This window comes from Oncorhynchus kisutch, linkage group LG20, assembly GCF_002021735.2.
Source record: "Oncorhynchus kisutch isolate 150728-3 linkage group LG20, Okis_V2, whole genome shotgun sequence".
NCBI lineage: Eukaryota > Metazoa > Chordata > Actinopteri > Salmoniformes > Salmonidae > Oncorhynchus > Oncorhynchus kisutch.
This window is the reverse complement of record NC_034193.2, coordinates 13,496,451-13,517,229: the sequence shown is the minus strand read 5'-3', so window position 1 is coordinate 13,517,229 and position 20,779 is coordinate 13,496,451. Positions and strand designations below refer to the sequence as shown.

At 41.2% G+C, this 20,779-nt stretch overlaps 1 protein-coding gene across 1 annotated transcript; it reads right to left on the bottom strand.

Moving 5' to 3' along the window:
- Positions 1-1,558: 1,558 nt before the first annotated feature.
- LOC109865790 (inositol polyphosphate multikinase-like) lies at positions 1,559-20,560 on the bottom strand. Its single transcript, XM_020454233.2, has 6 exons — positions 19,657-20,560; positions 17,623-17,708; positions 16,505-16,601; positions 15,905-16,077; positions 7,226-7,307; positions 1,559-5,074 (listed from the first exon to the last, which is right to left on the bottom strand). Exons 1-6 carry the CDS (start codon positions 19,859-19,861, stop codon positions 4,437-4,439), a joined length of 1,281 nt encoding a protein of 426 aa, XP_020309822.1. The 5' UTR covers positions 19,862-20,560; the 3' UTR covers positions 1,559-4,436.
- Positions 20,561-20,779: the final 219 nt, after the last annotated feature.

Genomic DNA, 20,779 nt, shown 5'->3' with positions numbered 1-20,779 from the left:
CCATAGCATCTCGTCTGAATGGCGGAAGCAGTTAACTGTCTGTATAACCTGGGTGGTTGGCGCCCTGAATGTTGATTGGCTTAAGTATAACTATGGTGTTTTCTCCCTAAAAGCTGGGCACAGATGTCAAATCAACGTCTATTCAACGTCATTTCATTGAAATGACATGTAAAAAAAAATGTTGATTCAACCAGTGTGTGCCCAGAGGGTTGTTTCTTCTGACTGAATGCGAGTACTTAACTGTAATCGTCCTGGTCTGGGAAACAACTTGAAGACAAGACCTATGATGCAATGCCATTCAAGGCCGCCTACAGCAACATAAACTGATGAAATGTTTTGATGCGTAAATCTAATGATCAAACACCTTGCGGGGGAATTAAAGAACAATAGCTGACTTCATGTGGAAAATGTACATTGCAGCGCCACCAAAATGAACAATAAACAGATTCAAAAATATTACATAGCAACTGTATTTTAGCTTACTCTTATGTGACTCTTATGTGACTCTTATCCGTTTTCAATATGTCAACGTTGTCCGTTTTTGACACATGATACAATGTGACGTGCCCACGAGCATCGAAGGCCAAATGAAACTGTGGTAAGGTGAAATATTAATCTTAATCTCTGCTCCTCATAAATAGCTAAATCTCAGCAGGCAGGCAGGCAGAACCTGCAGACGGTGACCATATGGGCAGCAGCATCAGCCACAGGCCCGGTCCACACAAGTCATCTCACCACAACGCTCCTCCACAGCTCTCCGGTGTTTCCTGATGCATTTCAGACCAACTCATCTGTGAGAATCCATTTCAAATCATGTCTTGATGACTATGAGCCACAGTATTGCCTGTTACAACCATTGGGTTCAACTATTCTACCTCAAACAGTCTTACTGTCTGTGCTGTCTGTTCTGGCAGCGCCTGACTTCCAAGCATAATGTGTCTTGGACTGGTACATCTCTGCTCAGTGAACAGAGAGAGAGAGATCTTGTCATTGCTCTGGGGTTGCGTGCCGTGTGGCGGGACTGTGGTGACATCAAGCAGGCCGTGTGTCACTCCTGTCCTCCCAGGGCTAAGAGCCAGATGCTGTTGAAGGTCTCTCCTTCTATCCTCCCGTCGTTCTCCTTAACCCCCAGTGGAAAGACACCAGGCTGTTGAAAGGAAACATGACACACCTCTGGGCCCCCAACATGCTGCAATACTACGAAGCCTTCAGTAGTACCAACTCCTCAGGCGGTAGGCTACCTCTGTCACATTCACAGCCCTGTTGTATACTGGCTCATTCATGTAACTGCATGTCTTTTAAAATATATATATTTTAATGGTGCTGAAACCACAGAAGTGCTACATTGAGATATGGTAGCTATAGAGAGGACAAGGTGAGATCAGTAACTAAAAATGGGCTAGATGAGCTAGTGACGCGACAAAACCTGAGGCTCTTGTCAACAACTCTTTTCAGCGTTATACTGTAAGTCATGTCTTTATTTCATCTGCACATAAATGAAAAATGGGAGTGAGGAGAAAATGCATTGATTCAAAGACTACAAGGTAAAACAACCAGATGTTCATTGGGAATACATTTTATTGGTAATAATATTCATCTGCCAAATATACAGCCATTATTGAATCCATCTACATATAATACATATTAATATAGGTCATTTACAAAAGTAGTAATTAGTCATCAATTTCAATCCGATATGAGAGAAACAGCAGATACGTCATCATTTCCCCTGCATTTCATGTTACTGTATACGTCAGAACTGATCGACTTTCCCTCAGGACGGACAGACAGCAGAGTCAATGAGGAGGAGAGGATACATGGGGTATTTCCATAGAGAACATTATGACAGCACCGACACTAATGCATATTATTCCAGACCACAGGAAGAAGCATGAAACCCAGGGCTCGTATTTACAAAGTGTCTCAGTAGGAGTGCTGATCTAGGACCAGCCCCCCCCCCCCTGTCCATATGTTATTCATTATGCAAATCTTAGGCAAAACTGATCCAATATCAGCACACTGAGACTCTTTGTAAATAAGGGTCCAGAACAATAATTACAAGCTGGAAAATAATCAGATTCCACTAATCAAATATTTGATTACTAAGCTAGAGTTTGCAACAAAAAAAAGAAAGGTTTAAGTGTTTGCAAAACAGAGAAATTGACAACAACATTCTCACTTCTGATTGGCTGAAGTCTAAAGACAAAATCCAGTCTTGCCACATTTCTATCAGGTATTATAGAAAACAACTTACACCACTTTTCCACACAGGGAAAGTCATTGGTTAGTTCACAGCAAAGGAACAGATGTTATACATTGGCGATATTCATGTGTTTTTCAGTGCATTATTGAACAAAACAAAAAAAAGAAACAACAGCAGACTTAAGCAAATACAAAACAAACATTTGTTAACTTCCTGTCCGTTAACTATTCAAAAGACACAGGTTTACCCTTAAAATAGAACTGGTGTGTAAACAAGATCACAGATCATTGTAGAACAACTCATAATTGACTGTACCAAGATGTAATGTACAGTCCTCGTACAGAGTAAAATGCATCACAACCACAACGTCTAAAGGAGCTGCAGAGGATGTCAACTGTAAACAACCATCTCAGAGGTACCTTATTCTGGAACGATTTGCACTACTGTACTTCCATATACACAGACCACTCATAGCACATCTATAAACACGAAATTAGCATAAGCCTATATGTTATGACATGTTGAATTTAAAGTGCTTATAGGTTGTTTATGAGTACTTCATGAAGATGAGAGTTACTGTAATGTGAATCAGTATCTACAATTTAGAGAATTTTGCTAAAACAAACAATGCCCGGGTGCAAAATGCTGAAGCTGGTCGCTTGCTAAGGAGTTAGAACAATAACAAGACATTATGAGTAAATGTAACAATGTAAAAGCTGCCAGAATGATAAATGTCTGAAATGAACATGGAGTAAAAAGAAACAAGTCAGTGATAACAACCGTGAAATATCTTCAAAAGACTGTAAACATTTCTCATAAAGGTTCTTCCTCTTTACCATTTCAAATATGTACTAAATTGTCAAGTTTAGAGTGTCATCCCAAATTATTTTGTGTCTTTTGGTATTAGTTTCAAATCAAACACAGAAATGGAGCATTGTCTGCATATCTTTGAAAATATATGCATATCTTTGTTAAAAAATTTTAATCATAGACATTCTATAGCTATCATGGTTAAGAAGAAGCAAATGGAAAACATTTCTCTTCACCCAAAAAAAAAAAAAGACACAATCTTGATAGGGAGATCACACTGTGGAAGCACTGTCAGGGCACTGACAACACCACAAGGATCTAATTCACTTCCAGGTCTTCAAGTTTAGGACACTAGCCACACCTTGCCCTCTCTCCGAAAACCACCTGTACTTTTGCATTCTAACATGAATCACTAGATCAACAAACTCAATCTCTCTCTGGTCAGTTTGTTAGTTCATTATCCGAGTAGCGTATTGCATTTCTTTACAATTAAAACAGACCACGACACAGTGTCAAGTGGGCAGAGGGAGGACAATCCATGTCATCTTAATCTGTCGTGGACAGATGTGGGATGTGACGACTAACGAGGAGCTTTGTTCTGGTACACTGATTTCTCACTTGGACAAATCACCATTTCGCAGGTGCTCGCATCTTTCAAATTGCAGAAGGGAAAGGGACATTTGGCCCATAGACTTGCCTGAAACTTGCAGAGTTTCCATTTTTTGTGTGTGTGTGTGTGTGTGTGTGTGTGTGTGTGTGTGTGTGGGTGGGGGGGTGCCTCACAAGTCACATTAGTATCTTTCTCTTAACATCTCCTCCCAGAACCTAAATGACCATCTGATGCAATTATGCAAGATTTTTTTTTCTTCTGTTTTTTTCTTGTTTGTTCTGGGTAACATCATTTAAAAAGTAGCACTGCAAGGACACTGGTTTTAAGAAGAACAGGCAATTTGTCAGCAAAATATATAGAGAACAGCAATGCTAAAAGTACTTAATCTGTACTGTATGAGTATAATAACTTGGATAAAATGTTCATCATTCTGTCAATGTTCTGGGAAAATTAAAGACAAAAGGATGTGAAATCTGAGATCTGAAAAGAAGACTTGAGCAAAATGATATAAAAACATAGAACATATGATCGGCAAGCCAACAAATCAAGGGTACTCTTTAGAGATGATCCTGTGAGTAAAGGTTACAGTCATTTACCTGAGTTAGATACCTGTTAACAGTGGTTAAAAATCAAGAAGCACATCGGACAAAGAGTTATGGAGAAATGACTTCATCGATATAGTGCATATAGTGCAGAGTCACAGGGCGAGGGGAAGAGAGACTGGGGGCGCTACAACTCCTCCATTCACACAGTAAAACACAGATGGGTACACTTAACCAATGGACAGGCAGAGACACCACTGAAGAGGGAAGGTTATTGGTGGAGGATCTGCTGCAGCACCTCCAGCAAGTGTTTCAGGCCATAGATGTAGCCTTGGTCCTGGCTCTCACTGGAGAAGACGTGGGCAAAGTCAATCATCCTCACCTCCACTTCGCTGGCCCTCTGCTCTGGATGCGGTTCCCCCCGGCCTCCCTCCCCCACCCCAGCCTCTTCCAGTTGGGCTTTGATACCGTTGCCATTGGGTTGTGCTGCTGACACCAGACCTGAGCACTTCCACGTGCTGTTGTCCTCCTGGGGGTTGGGGCCTGTCGTGATGGCTCCGGTGGCATTGCCATGGTGACCCCGGGTGCAGCCCTTCTTGTACATGGCATACATGGTGGACAGGCTGTAGTCAAGCGGCATGGCAACCTGGATGTTGTTGTTGTATTCCAACACTTCTTCATTGGGCTCGCAGCAGGCATCAGCGGCAGACTTCTCTGGGGGGGCCCTGAAGACATGGCCCTCAGGGCTGGGAGGGGGCAGGCCCTCGTATACAAACAACAGAGAGCTGGCGTAGAAGGTTAACTGGCTCTGGCACTCGAACCATCGCAGGATGTTCTGGACCTTCAGGATACTGGCAGCAATGGCATCTTTTCTCAGACTCCTCCCATTAGAGAAGAATTTGGATAAACCTGGGAGAGGAACGGGAAAGGAAATTGTTGTTGTTGAGGAATCCAATGTTTACTGATAAGAAATAGACGATGGCTGAAGCTTTTTCTCAATTGAGAGCAAGTTTAGCTAGTGACTACAACCTACACCAGGTGTCTCCAATTACATTTAACTGTTGGACAATTTTTTGAGCGGATGATCGGGGGGCCAGAGCATGGTTTTAAAATAAATAGTACACTGAACATTGACCGCAAGAATCGCAAACAGACATAGTATTAGACAAAAACAGAATCATTACAAACCTTGATTACATTGGGATACGATCACATATGCCTCCAACTAAGTGTGGGAATACTTGGGAACAGATTTCCTCAATTAAAATCACTGAGCTGATTTCCTGGTGATTTTACAGTCTTATGTCTGACAAGGAAAATGATATGCAGAACCAGTCAAACCTTTGGACACACCTACTCATTCAACGGGTTTGATTTATTTTCACTATTTTCTACATTGTAGAATAAAATACAGAAAAGCTTTGAAATGACATATGGAAACATGTAGCAACAAAAAAAAACTGTTAAATCAAAATATATTTGATATATTTGAGATTCTTCAAACCACCCTTTGCCTTGATGACAGCTTTGCACACTTGGCATTCTCTCAACCAGCTTCATGAAGGAGTCACCTGGAATGCAATTCAATTAACAGGTGTGCCTTGTTAAAAGTTCATTTGTGGAATTTCTTTCCTTCTTAATGCGTTTGAGCCAATCAGTTGTGTTGTGACATGGTAGGAGTGGTATACAGAAGATAGCCCTATTTGGTAAAAGGCCAAGTCCATATTATGGCAAGAACAGTTCAAATAAGCAAAGAGAAATGACAGGCCATCATTACTTTAAGACATGAAGGTCAGTCAATCTGGAAATTGTCAAGAACTTTGAAAGTTTCTTCAAGTGCAGTCGCAAAAACCATCAAGGATCCTCCACCATCAAGCTATGATAAACTGGCTCTCATGAGGATCGCCACAGGAAAGGAAGACCCAGAGTTACCTCTGCTGCAGAGAATAAGTTCATTAGTTACCAGCCTCAGAAATTGCAGCCCAAATAAATGCTTCACAAAGTTCAAGTAACAGACACATCCCCTGTTCAGAGGAGAGTGCATGAATCAGGCCGTCATGGTCGAACTGCTGCAAAGAAACCACAACTACAGGATACCAATAAGAAGAAGAGACTTGCTTGTGCCAAGAAACGCAAGCAATGGACAATAGACCGGTGGAAATCTGTCCTTTGGTCTGATAGTTTATAGTTTCAACCGCTGTGTCTTTGTGAGACGCGGAGTAGGTGAACGGATGGTCGCCACATGTGTGGTTCCTACCGTGAAGCATGAAGGAGGTGTGATGGTGCTTTGCTGGTGACACTGTCTGATTGACTTAGAATTCAATGCACACTTAACCAGCATGGCTACCACAGCATTCTGCAGTGACACACCATCCCATCTGATTTGAACTTAGTGGGACTATCATTTGTTTTTCAACAGGACAATGACCCAACACACCTCCAGGCTGTGTAAGGGCTATTTAACCAAGAGAGAGAGAGTGATTGAGTGCTGCATCAGATGACCTGGCATCCACAAATCACCTGACCTCAACCCAAATGATTTGGGATGAGTTGGACCGCAGAGTGAAGGAAAAGCAGCCAACAAGTGCTCAGCATGTGGGAACTCCTTCAAGACTGTTGGAAAAGCATTCCTCATGAAGCTGGCTGAGAGAATGCCAAGCTGTCATCAAGGCAAAGGGTGGCTACTTTGAAGAATCTAAAATATATATTGATTTGTTTAAAACTTTTTTGGTTACTACATGACTCCATATGTGTTATTTCATAGTTTGTCTTCACTATTATTCTAAAATGTAGAAAAGAGTAAAAATAAAGAAAACCCCTTGACTGAGTAGGTGTGTCCAAACTTTTGACTGGTACTGTGTGTGTGTGTGTGTATATATAAAAAATATGTATAAAATATATATAAATATACACACATACATACACTTTTTTTATTTTTACTTAGTGCCCAAATTAAAATCACACACGTGCCTGAATTTGCCCCGCGGGCCGCCTGTTGATATAGAAAGAAGGATATCACGTGTATTTTGTGACAGGAGCCTTATTGTTTTACGAGCTCACCATCTTTGATGGTGTCCTTGAGAAGGCCTCGCCCGTAATGTTGATCATACGAGTGATATTCGTCAGAGTTGACCTTGTACACCTGGAGGGTTAGAAAAATAGAAGAATTAACATTAACAGGAAGAAACAGATGCAGTTTCACTAAAAAGCAAAGCTGCACAACTTCGAAAGGAGATGAGTCTCTATATAAACGTTCAACTCAATGTGGCCTCTCCATGATAGAATCACGGGTGGAATATGCCCTCTGCTGGAGAAATTATGTATATAAACACAAACTGCTCAAAACAACACACACATACAGGGGGGCAGGAATTATTGGATCTCTTAAAAAAAAGATGAGCAAAAAAATACAATGATGATTTTATTTTACAAAAACAAATCATTGATGGATTTGCTACATTTGCATATATCTATATTTAAAAAAATATATATATATATATTTTGCATTACTTGTTAAACAAAATCTCTTATTCTGAACAATTGTATTAGCATCAAATAATTGTAAATGTTTTTGAGCATACTATATAGCTCAGTATTTGTATTTAGTCTTTTTGCTCATCTTTATCAAGGGATCCTCTAATTCCAGACCCCACTGTAATGTGACATAATGTACAGTACTTGTTTCTGTGATATTAATAGCAAAGCGAGTAGAACTCAGTCTGAGGACACATTAATTCCATGTCCATGCTGAGAGGAGCAGAACTATTTACCAGAGGGATTCCTGCCTCTATCACTGCAATCAGGAACATCATTATCAGTAATGAGTCTCATCACCCTGTGGTCACACACTGCAGACAAGCAGATTTTTCCATGCTCCGAGCCAAAAAGCCTTTGTCCCCCCCCCCCCCCCTGGGAAAACTACAAACCCTGCTCCTCAGATGCTCATTGACTACAGAGTATGTCAGTGAATGACTCGTACTGCAGGAGGTATGCATTCTTACAAAGCCTAGGCCTTTCTAAGGTCTTCGAAAGCCAAGTCAACAAACAGATTACCGACCATTTCGAATCTCACCATACATTCGCTGCTATGCAATCTGGTTTCAGAGCTGGTCATGGGTGCACCTCAGCCACGCTCAAGGTCCTAAACGATATCTTAACCGCCATCGATAAGAAACATTACTGTGCAGCCATATTCATTGATCTGGCCAAGGCTTTCGACTCTGTCAATCACCACATCCTCATCGGCAGACTCGACAGCCTTGGTTTCTCAAATGATTGCCTCGCCTGGTTCACCAACTACTTCTCTGATAGAGTTCAGTGTGTCAAATCGGAGGGTCTGCTGTCTGGACCTCTGGCAGTCTCTATGGGGGTGCCACAGGGTTCAATTCTTGGACCGACTCTCTTCTCTGTATACATCAATGAGGTCGCTCTTGCTGCTGGTGAGTCTCTGATCCACCTCTACGCAGACGACACCATTCTGTATACTTCTGGCCCTTCTTTGGACACTGTGTTAACAACCCTCCAGGCAAGCTTCAATGCCATACAACTCTCCTTCCGTGGCCTCCAATTGCTCTTAAATACAAGTAAAACTAAATGTATGCTCTTCAACCGATCGCTACCTGCACCTACCCGCCTGTCCAACATCACTACTCTGGACGGCTCTGACTTAGAATACGTGGACAACTACAAATACTTAGGTGTCTGGTTAGACTGTAAACTCTCCTTCCAGACCCATATCAAACATCTCCAATCCAAAGTTAAATCTAGAATTGGCTTCCTATTTCGCAACAAAGCATCCTTCACTCATGCTGCCAAACATACCCTTGTAAAACTGACCATCCTACCAATCCTCGACTTTGGCGATGTCATTTACAAAATAGCCTCCAATACCCTACTCAACAAATTGGATGCAGTCTATAACAGTGCAATCCGTTTTGTCACCAAAGCCCCATATACTACCCACCATTGCGACCTGTACGCTCTCGTTGGCTGGCCCTCGCTTCATACTCGTCACCAAACCCACTGGCTCCATGTCATCTACAAGACCCTGCTAGGTAAAGTCCCCCCTTATCTCAGCTCGCTGGTCACCATAGCATCTCCCACCTGTAGCACACGCTCCAGCAGGTATATCTCTCTAGTCACCCCCAAAACCAATTCTTTCTTTGGCCGCCTCTCCTTCCAGTTCTCTGCTGCCAATGACTGGAACGAACTACAAAAATCTCTGAAACTGGAAACACTTATCTCCCTCACTAGCTTTAAGCACCAACTGTCAGAGCAGCTCACAGATTACTGCACCTGTACATAGCCCACCTATAATTTAGCCCAAACAACTACCTCTTTCCCTATTGTATTTTATTTATTTATTTTGCTCCTTTGCACCCCATTATTTTTATTTCTACTTTGCACATTCTTCCATTGCAAATCTACCATTCCAGTGTTTTACTTGCTATATTGTATTTACTTCGCCACCATGGCCTTTTTTTGCCTTTACCTCCCTTATCTCACCTCATTTGCTCACATCCTATATAGACTTGTTTATACTGTATTATTGACTGTATGTTTGTTTTACTCCATGTGTAACTCTGTGTCGTTGTATGTGTCGAACTGCTTTGCTTTATCTTGGCCAGGTCGCAATTGTAAATGAGAACTTGTTCTCAACTTGCCTACCTGGTTAAATAAAGGTGAAATAAATAAATAAATAAAAATTAGGCCTGGGGGGGTGTGGTATATGGCCAATATACCATGGCTAAGGGTTGTTCTTAAGGACGACAACAGAGTGCCTGGATACAATCCTTAGCCGTGGTATATTGGCCATATACCACAAGCCCCCGAGGTGCCTTATTGCCATTATATACTGGTTACCAACATAGTTAGAGCAGTAACAATACATGTTTTGTCATACCCATGGTATATGGTCTGAGATACCATGGCTTTCAGCTAAATCAGCATTCAGGGCTCAAACCACCCAGTTTATAATGGATCTTATTCACTTACTAGTTTAGTTCATTAGGATCCCCATTAGCTACTGCACATGCAGCAGCTACTCTTCCTGGGGTCCACATAAAACATACAAACATATGACAAAGTACAGAACAGTCATAGACAAGGACAATAAATAATAATATATAATTTTAACATGAAAAAAAGGTCATAAGAGTCATATATTGGAAAAACAGACGACAAAAATAATTTACAGACTGATACATATTCTTATATACAGTTAAATTGGATCTTTACAAAGAGGTACAAGATGTTTAAATGTTTTTTAGTTTTTTTAAAGCTAAACTTGTTTTTTGCCTGAGTAACCTCTGGTGGCAGAGCATTCCAAGATGACATTATACATAACTGAGAAACACACCATGTTAACTAGTAAGATGAGTGGTGAGGTGGGTGAGTAGACAAACAGCATGGTATGGCTGAGCTTAGTGCAGATCCTAGGCCATAACTAGAAATATATATATACTCCTGAAGTGAAAACTAAACCGGTGGTCCTCAACATCACCGTATCATTTATTTGCTGGTCGAATAGAATTTGTGCTGTACAGTTCGTATTCCAATGAGACAAACAGACCATGTAGCCTAACTGAAGCATGCTCACTGTTTATACTCCACAGCGTGGGACTGGCGGAGAAGACCAGTTATCATGTTACCACCATGACCCTCAGAGATCTGTGAGGAAAAGCCAGAGGAGAGGACGGCATAATGGTGACTGGGATAAAAGGAGAGGTCCTAGTCAACAGATCTGAGATCAGTCAGAAGCTAGCTCCATGCTGTTCTACTGATGGATGGAGGATTCCTATTACTGACCTCCATGTATTCGCTGTATTGAAATCCTTGCGAATGGAATTTGATCGTTTAACAAAGTTTAAGAAAATGTATGTTTAGAGTTTAACAGATGCCAAAGACTGGAAGCTGCTCTATACTTAGTCCACTAAAAACACAACAATCAAATGAAAATCAAATTTTATTGGTCGCGTACACATATTTTGCAGAGGTTAATCGCAGGTGCAGAGAAATGCTTATGTTCCTAGTTCCAACAGTGTAGCATACATAACAACACACACAAATAGTCATTTTTGAATGACTACCTCATCTCTGTACCCCACACATTCAGATAATTGTACGGCCCCTCAGTCGAGCAGTGAATTTCAAACAGAATCAACCACAAAGACCAGGGAGATTTTCCAATGCATCGTAAAAAAAAGCACCTACTGGTAGATGGGTAAAAATAAAATAGGCAGACATTGAATATCCCTTTCAGCATGGTAAAGTTATGATTTACACTTTGGATGGTGTATCAATCCACCCAGTCACTGCAAAGATACAGGCGTCCTTCCTAACTCAGTTACCGGAGAGGAAAGAAACCACTCAGGGATTTAACTATGAGGCCAATGATGACTTTAAAACAGAGTTTAAAATGGATACTAAAATGGATGCTAGCAACTTTGGGATGCTAGCAGATACCCATAGACGTCCAATCATTGTGCTAACGCTAGTTAGCATTGGCTCATGAAACTACCTCAAACGTCCTTCATACTAGACGGAGACAAATGGTATCCACAAGTTCATTTGACTCTGGGGGAGTAGATAAAGGGCCTCATTAACAGGATACTTTGGGATTTTGGCAAACTAACTGTTTTAAAGTCACCATTTGCCTCATGGTTAGGTCCCTGGCAGTTTCCTTCCTCTACGGCAACTGAGTTAGGAAGAACGCTTGTATCTTTGCAGTGACTGGGTGAGGAAGTACATAAAAGGCCTCATTGCCAAAATCTCCAAATTGAAAGGAGAAAACTGAGGATGGATCAAAAACATTGTAGTTATTACTCCACAATACTAACCTAATTCACAGAGTGAAAAGAAGGAAGCCTGAACAGAATAAAACATATCCAAAACATGTTTGCAACAAGGCACTAAAGTAATACTGCACACAATGTGGCAAAGCAATTCATTTAGTCCTAAATACAAAGAGTGGGAAAATCCAATACAACCTATTACCGAGTACCACTCTCCATATTTTCAAGCAAAGTGGTGACTGCATCATGTTATGGGTACAGTGCCTTGCAAAAGTATTCATCCTCTTTGGCATTTTTCCTATATTGTTGCATTACAACCTGTAATTTAAAATGATTTTTATTTGGATTCATTGTAATATACATAAATGATATAGTCCAAATTGGTGAAGTGAAATGCAAAGAAAATTACAAACAGAAAAGTGGTGAGTGCATACAGTGGGGCAAAAAAGTATTGTCAGCCACCAATTGTGCAAGTTCTCCCACTTAAAAAGATGAGAGAGGCCTGTAATTTTCATCATAGGTACACTTCAACTATGACAGACAAAATGAGAGAAAAAAAATCCAGAAAATCACATTGTAGGATTTTTTATGAATTTATTTGCAAATTATGGTGGAAAATAAGTATTTGGTCACCTACAAACAAGCAAGATTTCTGGCTCTCACAGATCTGTAACTTCTTCTTTAAGAGGCTCCTCTGTCCTCCACTCGTTACCTGTATTGATGGCACCTGTTTGAACTTGTTATGAGTATAAAAGACACCTGTCCACAACCTCAAACAGTCACACTCCAAACTCCACTATGGCCAAGAGCAAAGAGCTGTCAAAGGACACCAGAAACAAAATTGTAGACCTGCACCAGGCTGGGAAGACTGAATCTGCAATAGGTAAGCAGCTTGATTTGAAGAAATCAACTGTGGGAGCAATTATTAGGAAATGGAAGACATACAAGACCACTGATAATCTCCCTCGATCTGGGGCTCCACACAAGATCTCACCCCGTGGGGTCAAAATGATCTGGTGAGCAAAAATCCCAGAACCACACGGGGGGAGCTAGTGAATGACCTGCAGAGAGCTGGGACCAAAGTAACAAAGCCTACCATCAGTAACACACTACGCCGCCAGGGACTCAAATCCTGCAGTGCCAGACGTGTCCCCCTGCTTAAGCCAGTACATGTCCAGGCCCGTCTGAAGTTTGCTAGAGAGCATTTGGATGATCCAGAAGAAGATTGGAAGAATGTCATATGGTCAGATCAAACCAAAATAGAACGTTTTGGTAAAAACTCAACTCGTTGTATTTGGAGGACAAAGAATGCTGAGTTGCATCCAAAGAACACCATACCTACTGTGAAGCATGGGGGTGGAAACATCATGCTTTGGGGCTGTTTTTCTGCAAAGGGACCAGGACGACTGATCCGTGTAAAGGAAAGAATGAATGGGGCCATGTCTTGTGAGATTTTGAGTGAAAACCTCCTTCCATCAGCAAGGGCATTGAAGAGGAAACGTGGCTGGCTCTTTCAGCATGACAATGATCCCAAACACACCGCCCAGGCAACGAAGGAGTGAGAAGCATTTCAAGGTCCTGGAGTGGCCTAGCCAGTCTCCAGATCTCAACCCCATAGAAAATCTTTGGAGGGAGTTGAAAGTCAATGTTGCCCAGCAACAGCCCCAAAACATCACTGCTCTAGAGGAGATCTGCATGGAGGAATGGGCCAAAATACCAGTGAAGACTTTTGTGAAAACATTTGACCTCTGTCATTGCCAACAAAGGGTATATAACAAAGTATTGAGATAAACTTTTGATATTGACCAAATACTTATTTTCCACCATAATTTGCAAATAAATTCATAAAAAATCCTACAATGTGATTTTCTGGATTTTTTTTCTCATTTTGTCTGTCATAGTTGAAGTGTACCTATGATGAAAATTACAGGCCTCTCATCTTTTTAAGATCTTTTTAAGAGTAGCTGCTGTTTTTGAAACAGATAATTGTGATCCTAATAAAATAGCAATAACAAATGCACCTAAATTATCCTTCCAGTCTCTAATCCTGCCACTCTGGTTCGGCTGCCCAGGCAGGTGTGTCAACACCTGGTAAACACCCTTGGAAGTATTGTCATTGTGTTCCTGCGATTACCATATTAACGGAAAACAACTCGTCTGACATATCTCCCTCTCTAACTTTAAGCATCAGCTGTCAGAGCAGCTTACCGATCACTGTACCTGTACACAGCCAATCTGTAAATAGCACACCCAACTACCTCATCCCCATATTGTAATGATTTCACCTCTATATTGCCTTACCGCCCTAATCTTCTACAATTGCAAACACGACATAGATTGTTCTACTGTGTTATTGATTGTATTGTTTATGTGTAACTCTGATGTTTTGTTGTCACACTGCTTTGCTTTATCTTGGCCAGGTCACAGTTGTAAATGAGAACTTGTTCTCAACTGGCCTACCTGGTTAAAATTAAATAAAAAACTAAATTGTTCAATACTAATTTAGCTGGTTTTGCAACTATACTGAACAAAAGTATAAATGCAACAATTCTGGTGAGTATGCAGGCCATGGAAAATCTGGGACAATTTCAGCTTCCAGGAATTGTGTACAGATCCTTGTGACATGGGGCAGTGCATTCTCATGCTGAAACATGAGGCGATGGGAGGCGGATGACTGGCACAACAACGGGCCTCAGGATCTCGTCACGGTATCTCTGTGTATTCAAATTGCCATTGATAAAATGCAATTGTGTTTGTTAAGCTTATGCCTACCCATACCATAACCCCACCGCCACCACGTGGCACGGTTCACAACGTTGACATCAGCAAACCGCTCGCCCACACGACAAGCTTTTTGAATCCATCCATTTCTGGGATCTTTTATTTCAGCTCATGAAACATGGGACTAACAATTTACGTGTTGTGTTCATATGTTTGTTTAGTGTCAATGGAGTTGAGCTCTGTGTTTAGTGTCAATGGAGTTGAGCTCTGGCAAAAGCTCTCAGTTTTTCTTTAAACTTAATTTTTCAACCTTGACAGAAATAAACGATTGATATAATGAACACAGTGGAAATCAGAACTAAACAACCCTTCATACAGAAACAACCTCACATTCTGCCCTTACCCTACCGTTACAGTCTTAATGGTTACTAATGCCAAGTCAATACTAATGATTATCTAATAGGAGGTTACTCTGAAATTGTTGCCCGAAGCTTTATGGGAATCTCAGAACACGGTCATTCAACAGCAAGCAGAAACAGAAAGCTGGAACAGCAATCAGGAACTCCCCAGTGAACTAACAATGTTAAGCTCATGTAAGGATTTGCATGATATTGATCAGTGGATGCCAGGTTTGTCCTAAGGTAACTTTAATACACTAAAGTAGCTCATCATTAACTAGTAGCCAATGATTTATGATATGATGAAGATACAGAAATGAATTTGTTTAGCTTTCTATCTAGCGCTGTATAATAAACAACTTCTATATTTGTATGAGCGGTATTCATTCATTTTTGATAGGCTACTTGATGAAGCATATGTTGTTAGCCAGCCCAGCAATGCTTTATGTGCCATTGTCTTGAGAAAATAAACCCTCAATTGTCTGCACATACTTGTGAATAGTTGCATTATTCAGGAGTGTAACTTGGTTACATGAGAAATTGCTCACATAGTTGATTAATAGTTTGTTAAAGGATGCTAATGGCTACTGTGATATTTACTGTAAATATTGCTGCCGAGCAAGAATGCTGAGTTGCCAAGCTGTACTTTAAATTGAAAAGTAGAAATATCTTTACGACATCTCTCCACAGACTCATCAGTCAGAATAAGCCCTAAGGTACTGCCACCCAGGACTCATATAGCCCCTCTCAATAAAATGACATTAGCAGTTGGAGAGCCCTTTTCAACCCAGTGGGAGGGACTCATGAGGCTGAAGAGGAAGACTCACCCTCATTCCGAGAAGCAGGAAGCCAATCTCCTCCATGAGAGGGTACTTCTTGATCTGCTGGTCCCGCTTCTCTTGGGAGGCGTAGGGGTCGTAGCTTTTCTGGCCGATCTTCACATCCATAATACAAGGCTTCTGGAACCGCCGAGTCACGTCCTCCAGTTTCAGGTACAGCTCTGTGATGTCATCAAAGGGCGCAGAAACATTGCATGAGAGGCAATAGAGATTTAGAAATATAAAATCAACACATTTAGCCACGAGAATGATAGAAGAGGCAGCCATACAGCCATACAGTACTTCTAGTAGCAAAGCACTGCCATGATTGTTTACATTTATACACCGGGTGGGTCTAATCCTGAATGCTAAGTGGCTAAAACCGCGTTCCTGCCGGTGTATTTTTGAATGCTGTCCTAGGATCAGTTTCTGCCTTTTAGATCCAAATGACTTATGATTTAATGGGCAGGGAGGACCTGATCCTAGATTAGCACTCCTTAGCACTCCTCCTCAGAGTTCCTTTATGAATACAGGCCCTGGTACATGTTGAAGTAATGCTGAAATAATGTCCTAGGGACGTTTAATGATTTCTTATGGACCGGTGTTTACCGTTAGGAGATTCAGGCGAGGACCAGGTGCCAAAGTATTTAGGGAGGTGACGCTGGAGGTCCAACAGGCACGGGTCGCCACAGTCCTCAGCATAGATCTGGAAGAAGCAAATCAGCTCATGTGACGGAACTAATCACCATCTCTATGTGGGAATGTCAGTGTCTTATTTGATTAGGGTGTTGTTTAACCAACATGGCACAGCGGTTAGAGGCTAGCGGTTAGAGCATTTGGCCAGTAACCTGGCCAGTAACCGAAAGGTCGCTGGTCGAAAACCCGAGCTGACAATGTGAAAAATCAGCCGGTATGCCTATGAGCAAGGCACTTAACCCTAATTTACTCCAGCTACAATACTATAGCTGATCCAGTACAACAAAAACATTTCACTGCAACTGTCCGGTGTCTGTGAGAATAAAAACTTTTTCTTCATTTATTTTCATTAGAAGTAACGCATAGTACAATAAAAAACATCATTTTCCTTCCCTTTTATAGTTCACTACCATGAAATGATGGTGGAAGTAGCCAAGTTGAACTACTAATACATGATTCCTCTGTAAGAGAGTGTTTCCAAAGCAACCATTTCATCGTGTGGACATGTAGTCCCCTACAATAGGGGAGTAAGCGGGTTCCGGTGAAAAACCCTCATAACCCTCTGGCTAAATGTCGCAGTGGACACGTCGAGACAAACACCTTTCAGAAGCCCTTCAATAAACAGATAGCCCACTGGTTTATATGCAGAGAGTGTGCCGACCGTACCCAGTGAGTTAGTCAAGACGTGGACTACATTACTGTGCAGTGTTGCCTGCTAGGCTTCCTCAATAGCTACTCAGGGAGAATGAAAGATGGAGGGGTTTTTAGGACTATTCACTCACTTTCTATTAACTCATTTAAATCAACACATCAACTTGAACATAACATAAACTTTGCTCAAACTGACATGGGAATGTTGTTCCCAAGTACATAAACATTTTGTGGACATTAAAGGGATGACATCTTGCGGACTTCGTGTAGAAGGGAGAGTAATTTCATAGAGAATACTGTACTGTAAAAAATAGTTGTACTTTCAGATAACATCACATTTTTCTTCATCTTTTCCAGCATCAAAGTACGTGGATGGTTACCTTGCTGTAGAACTGCATCTCTCTAGGACCTCGGGGAGGGGGCTGGAGCTGTTTGAGTACTGTGCCATCAGGATGTTGCAATATGCCTGTTGTAACAAAAGTTGTGGGTCATTCTGACACTTAGTAAAGATCTAGTACTGGTTGCCACAAAGGTCTAGTTCGAATAATTCAAAAATACATCCTTCCTCTTCCGACTAAATAATTACTTATCAGACATGCCTATGTGGCTGAGGGGGGCCCTAGCTTTCACAAGTGTGCAACCATGTTAGATGTGTAGATATTTCAAGAGAGAAAAGAAGGATACATTTCTAAAGAATTCAGACAGGGCTAGGTTTGCAAAGCTACTGGTCATTTACCAATGTTACCACAATCTTCTGTAATGTTGCTTTTTAACAGGTAATCTATGGCAATCTAGGTCATTTATACATAAATCCCTTTTTAAATAAATTCATATTGTCTGAGTTTCCAGTGGATAGGCCATATGGTTCAAGAGAAAAAGAGCATAATTCGGAAAAAAAGCATCTAATCAACAATGGTATTATTTTGAATTAACTCTGCCACTCTTCCAACTATTGACTTTATTCACAACTGCCACTAGTTTGGTGCCAAAACATTTACAACAAAGACAAATTGACAGTCAAATAAAAAAAGATGAGGGTTTCCGCAAGAAATATCCTTTTATTAAACATCACTGCTATTCACTAAGTTGATGTTTTATATTTAGGATAATGTTTTACAGCTTTGTCATTCTATTTGTTTATTTTAAAATCATCTTATTTGATTATTTTACATGTGATAAGGCCACACAGAGAGCCAGAGATAATTACAGACACCTGGGATAATCTGAAGTACCCAAAAATGCCACTAGATTTCATCAGATTTGAAAGTTACAAAAATGTATACAGTAATATACACCGTACCTTTGCAAACCCAGACAGGGCCAAACAGATTGCCATTTGGACACCTGTAATACCTAACTGAGAAGTGCAAAGGTTAACTTGTGTTTTACATGAAGTCATAAAACTATGGATCTTATAGAAAAACACCTGAACACCAGTAACCTATAAAGTCTGACAGTATACACTCACTGTGTGAGACTGCTCTAATATAATATAAGAGTTGGAAAAAGAAGTGGACCACACTCCTCTCTGAGATATGTCAGAGTTTGACTGCCTCGGGTACAGCTTGAATCTTACAACTGAAATCGCTTGAAATTGTGAAATGGTAGGAAATAAACACTCCCAAGTGTCAGCGTTTAATCAACTCAGAGGTCAGCTGTATCAAGAGTCTTATGTGACCTAAATACAAATGTGACACCTATTCCCACCTGAGTGTAGGATTCAACTGAAAGGCTCTTAGCAGAGACAACCAGGATTAATTCCCATTTACACTGGTGCTCTGTCACCGTCTCCCAGGCCAGAAATAATACATTGGTTCTTCCCACTCTTGAGAGTTCAGTTTTAGTTAAGGGAGTCTACTTCAAGCATTGGATTTTGTAAAGCCTATTTCATGATTTAGGTTATAGCCACTGGCAATTTGCTTGGTGAGGCTCTAGGCTATAACTAAGTGGACGATCAGAAGTGATGAAGAACACCCCCCCCCCCCCCCCCCCCCCCCCCCCGAAAACGGGGAGAGACCTACCTGAATTTGTCCAATAGAAACTAGTTTTTACTGTTTGGCTCATGATTACAACCCTGGATTTCAGTTCCTACATTACAATAGTTAGAGAGCTGATACTACATGCATCAACCCAAGTACACAAAAGGTTTCAAGCAGGTGCTCTATTCTGTTATTGACTGACATGATGAAACCTATAACAGTGGCTTCCTTGCTCAGGACTCTTGTCCTGGAGATAAATTATCCTGGAAAGACAGTGTAGTCTACTTCCGTCAGCTTTTCTGAAGTATTGTTATTGAACCAAAGGAGAGCTATTCCACCATGCAGACCAAGATTACACAATGAAACGCCACTCACTAGTGGATAAACATGCACCGTGGCGAAAGGAAAACACATTTGATAAGTCCAGTCACTGACCTACTTTATCAACGCCATACTTATGACCCGCCACCTGATGGGAGAGCGGAACACATCCGTTCAGGTGCGCCGCCTGCGATCCTCCCTGAGCGTTCTTCTCCTTCACCGAGCCGGAGAGACAAGTCCCCAGGTTCACCATGGGTCTATTGATTTCCAGTCTTCCCAAAGCTAAAGATGAGTCCATTATCTGATGTTGAGTTGACATTCACAATTCAATGGCTTTCAATAAAATAATAGGTAATCTTTAATTCACATGTTGATATCAGTTTGGTAATCTGAGCAACCCCCAACACAATTTCGAGCACCGAGGGGTGTCATCGAATTCGTCAAATGGGCTCGCGTTCAGCACTAAGTCTAACCTAGTATTTAAAATGTAGCAAGGCTCCAAAAGCACTGCTACAATGAGTTTCATATCTTGGTCGGCAACATTAATACAGTCTGGCCACATCCCACTTCCTCAAGAGAGACGTATACACACACTGCTCTCCCGAAACTGTTTTGATGACACAATACCTATATTTGCGCGCAATGTCGAAATGTGGAATTTCCTTTAAACTACTTATAGCGCGACCCGTTTAGATTGCTATTTGGAAAACACATACATTACAAACAAGCCCCGTTGTTTGCTGCTTACATTACACGTCCCACAATGCTAAAAGACAGGCTGCTAATAGTGACATCACATCTGACGTACAGGCTCCTTGACCCGAAATTGTTTATCAATAAAAAAAACAGCATGGGAAACAATATAATGTCGGACACGCTATCGATGTCTTTAAAGAGTTGCAAGGACCTTCACATTCGAACATTATCCAATGTGTGTGGCTGGGCGGCTATTCCATCAAGCAAGCTAACGTTACCTAACAACACTTTCGACACTGCCCCTACTGTCGCAATTATATCTACTTCTGGCAACAGCTACAGCGCAGTGGCTTTTCCATCACTGTCGAAAACATTGCCTATGATCGTCAACTTTCTAGGGTCGTCACTCGTTAACACAGCCACAAAGTAATAAACCCCACCCACTTCTTCAATTTATCTTCTTAAAATCTGATTTAAATACATCTTAACCGTAACCGCACGAATAACCGTATGATTAAACCTAACCTTAAATTAAGACCAA

What these genes read in the sequence shown, in the direction of transcription:
- LOC109865790 (XM_020454233.2), bottom strand. Translation starts at nt 19,861, where the DNA reads ATGTCAACTCAACATCAGATAATGGACTCATCTTTAGCTTTGGGAAGA. An exon ending in AGATGCAGTTCTACAGCAAG is followed by an intron (nt 16,602 to 17,622) that starts GTAACCATCCAC and finishes TGCTTCTTCCAG; the next exon opens with ATCTATGCTGAGGACTGTGG. An exon ending in CTCGCCTGAATCTCCTAACG is followed by an intron (nt 16,078 to 16,504) that starts GTAAACACCGGT and finishes ATGACATCACAG; the next exon opens with AGCTGTACCTGAAACTGGAG.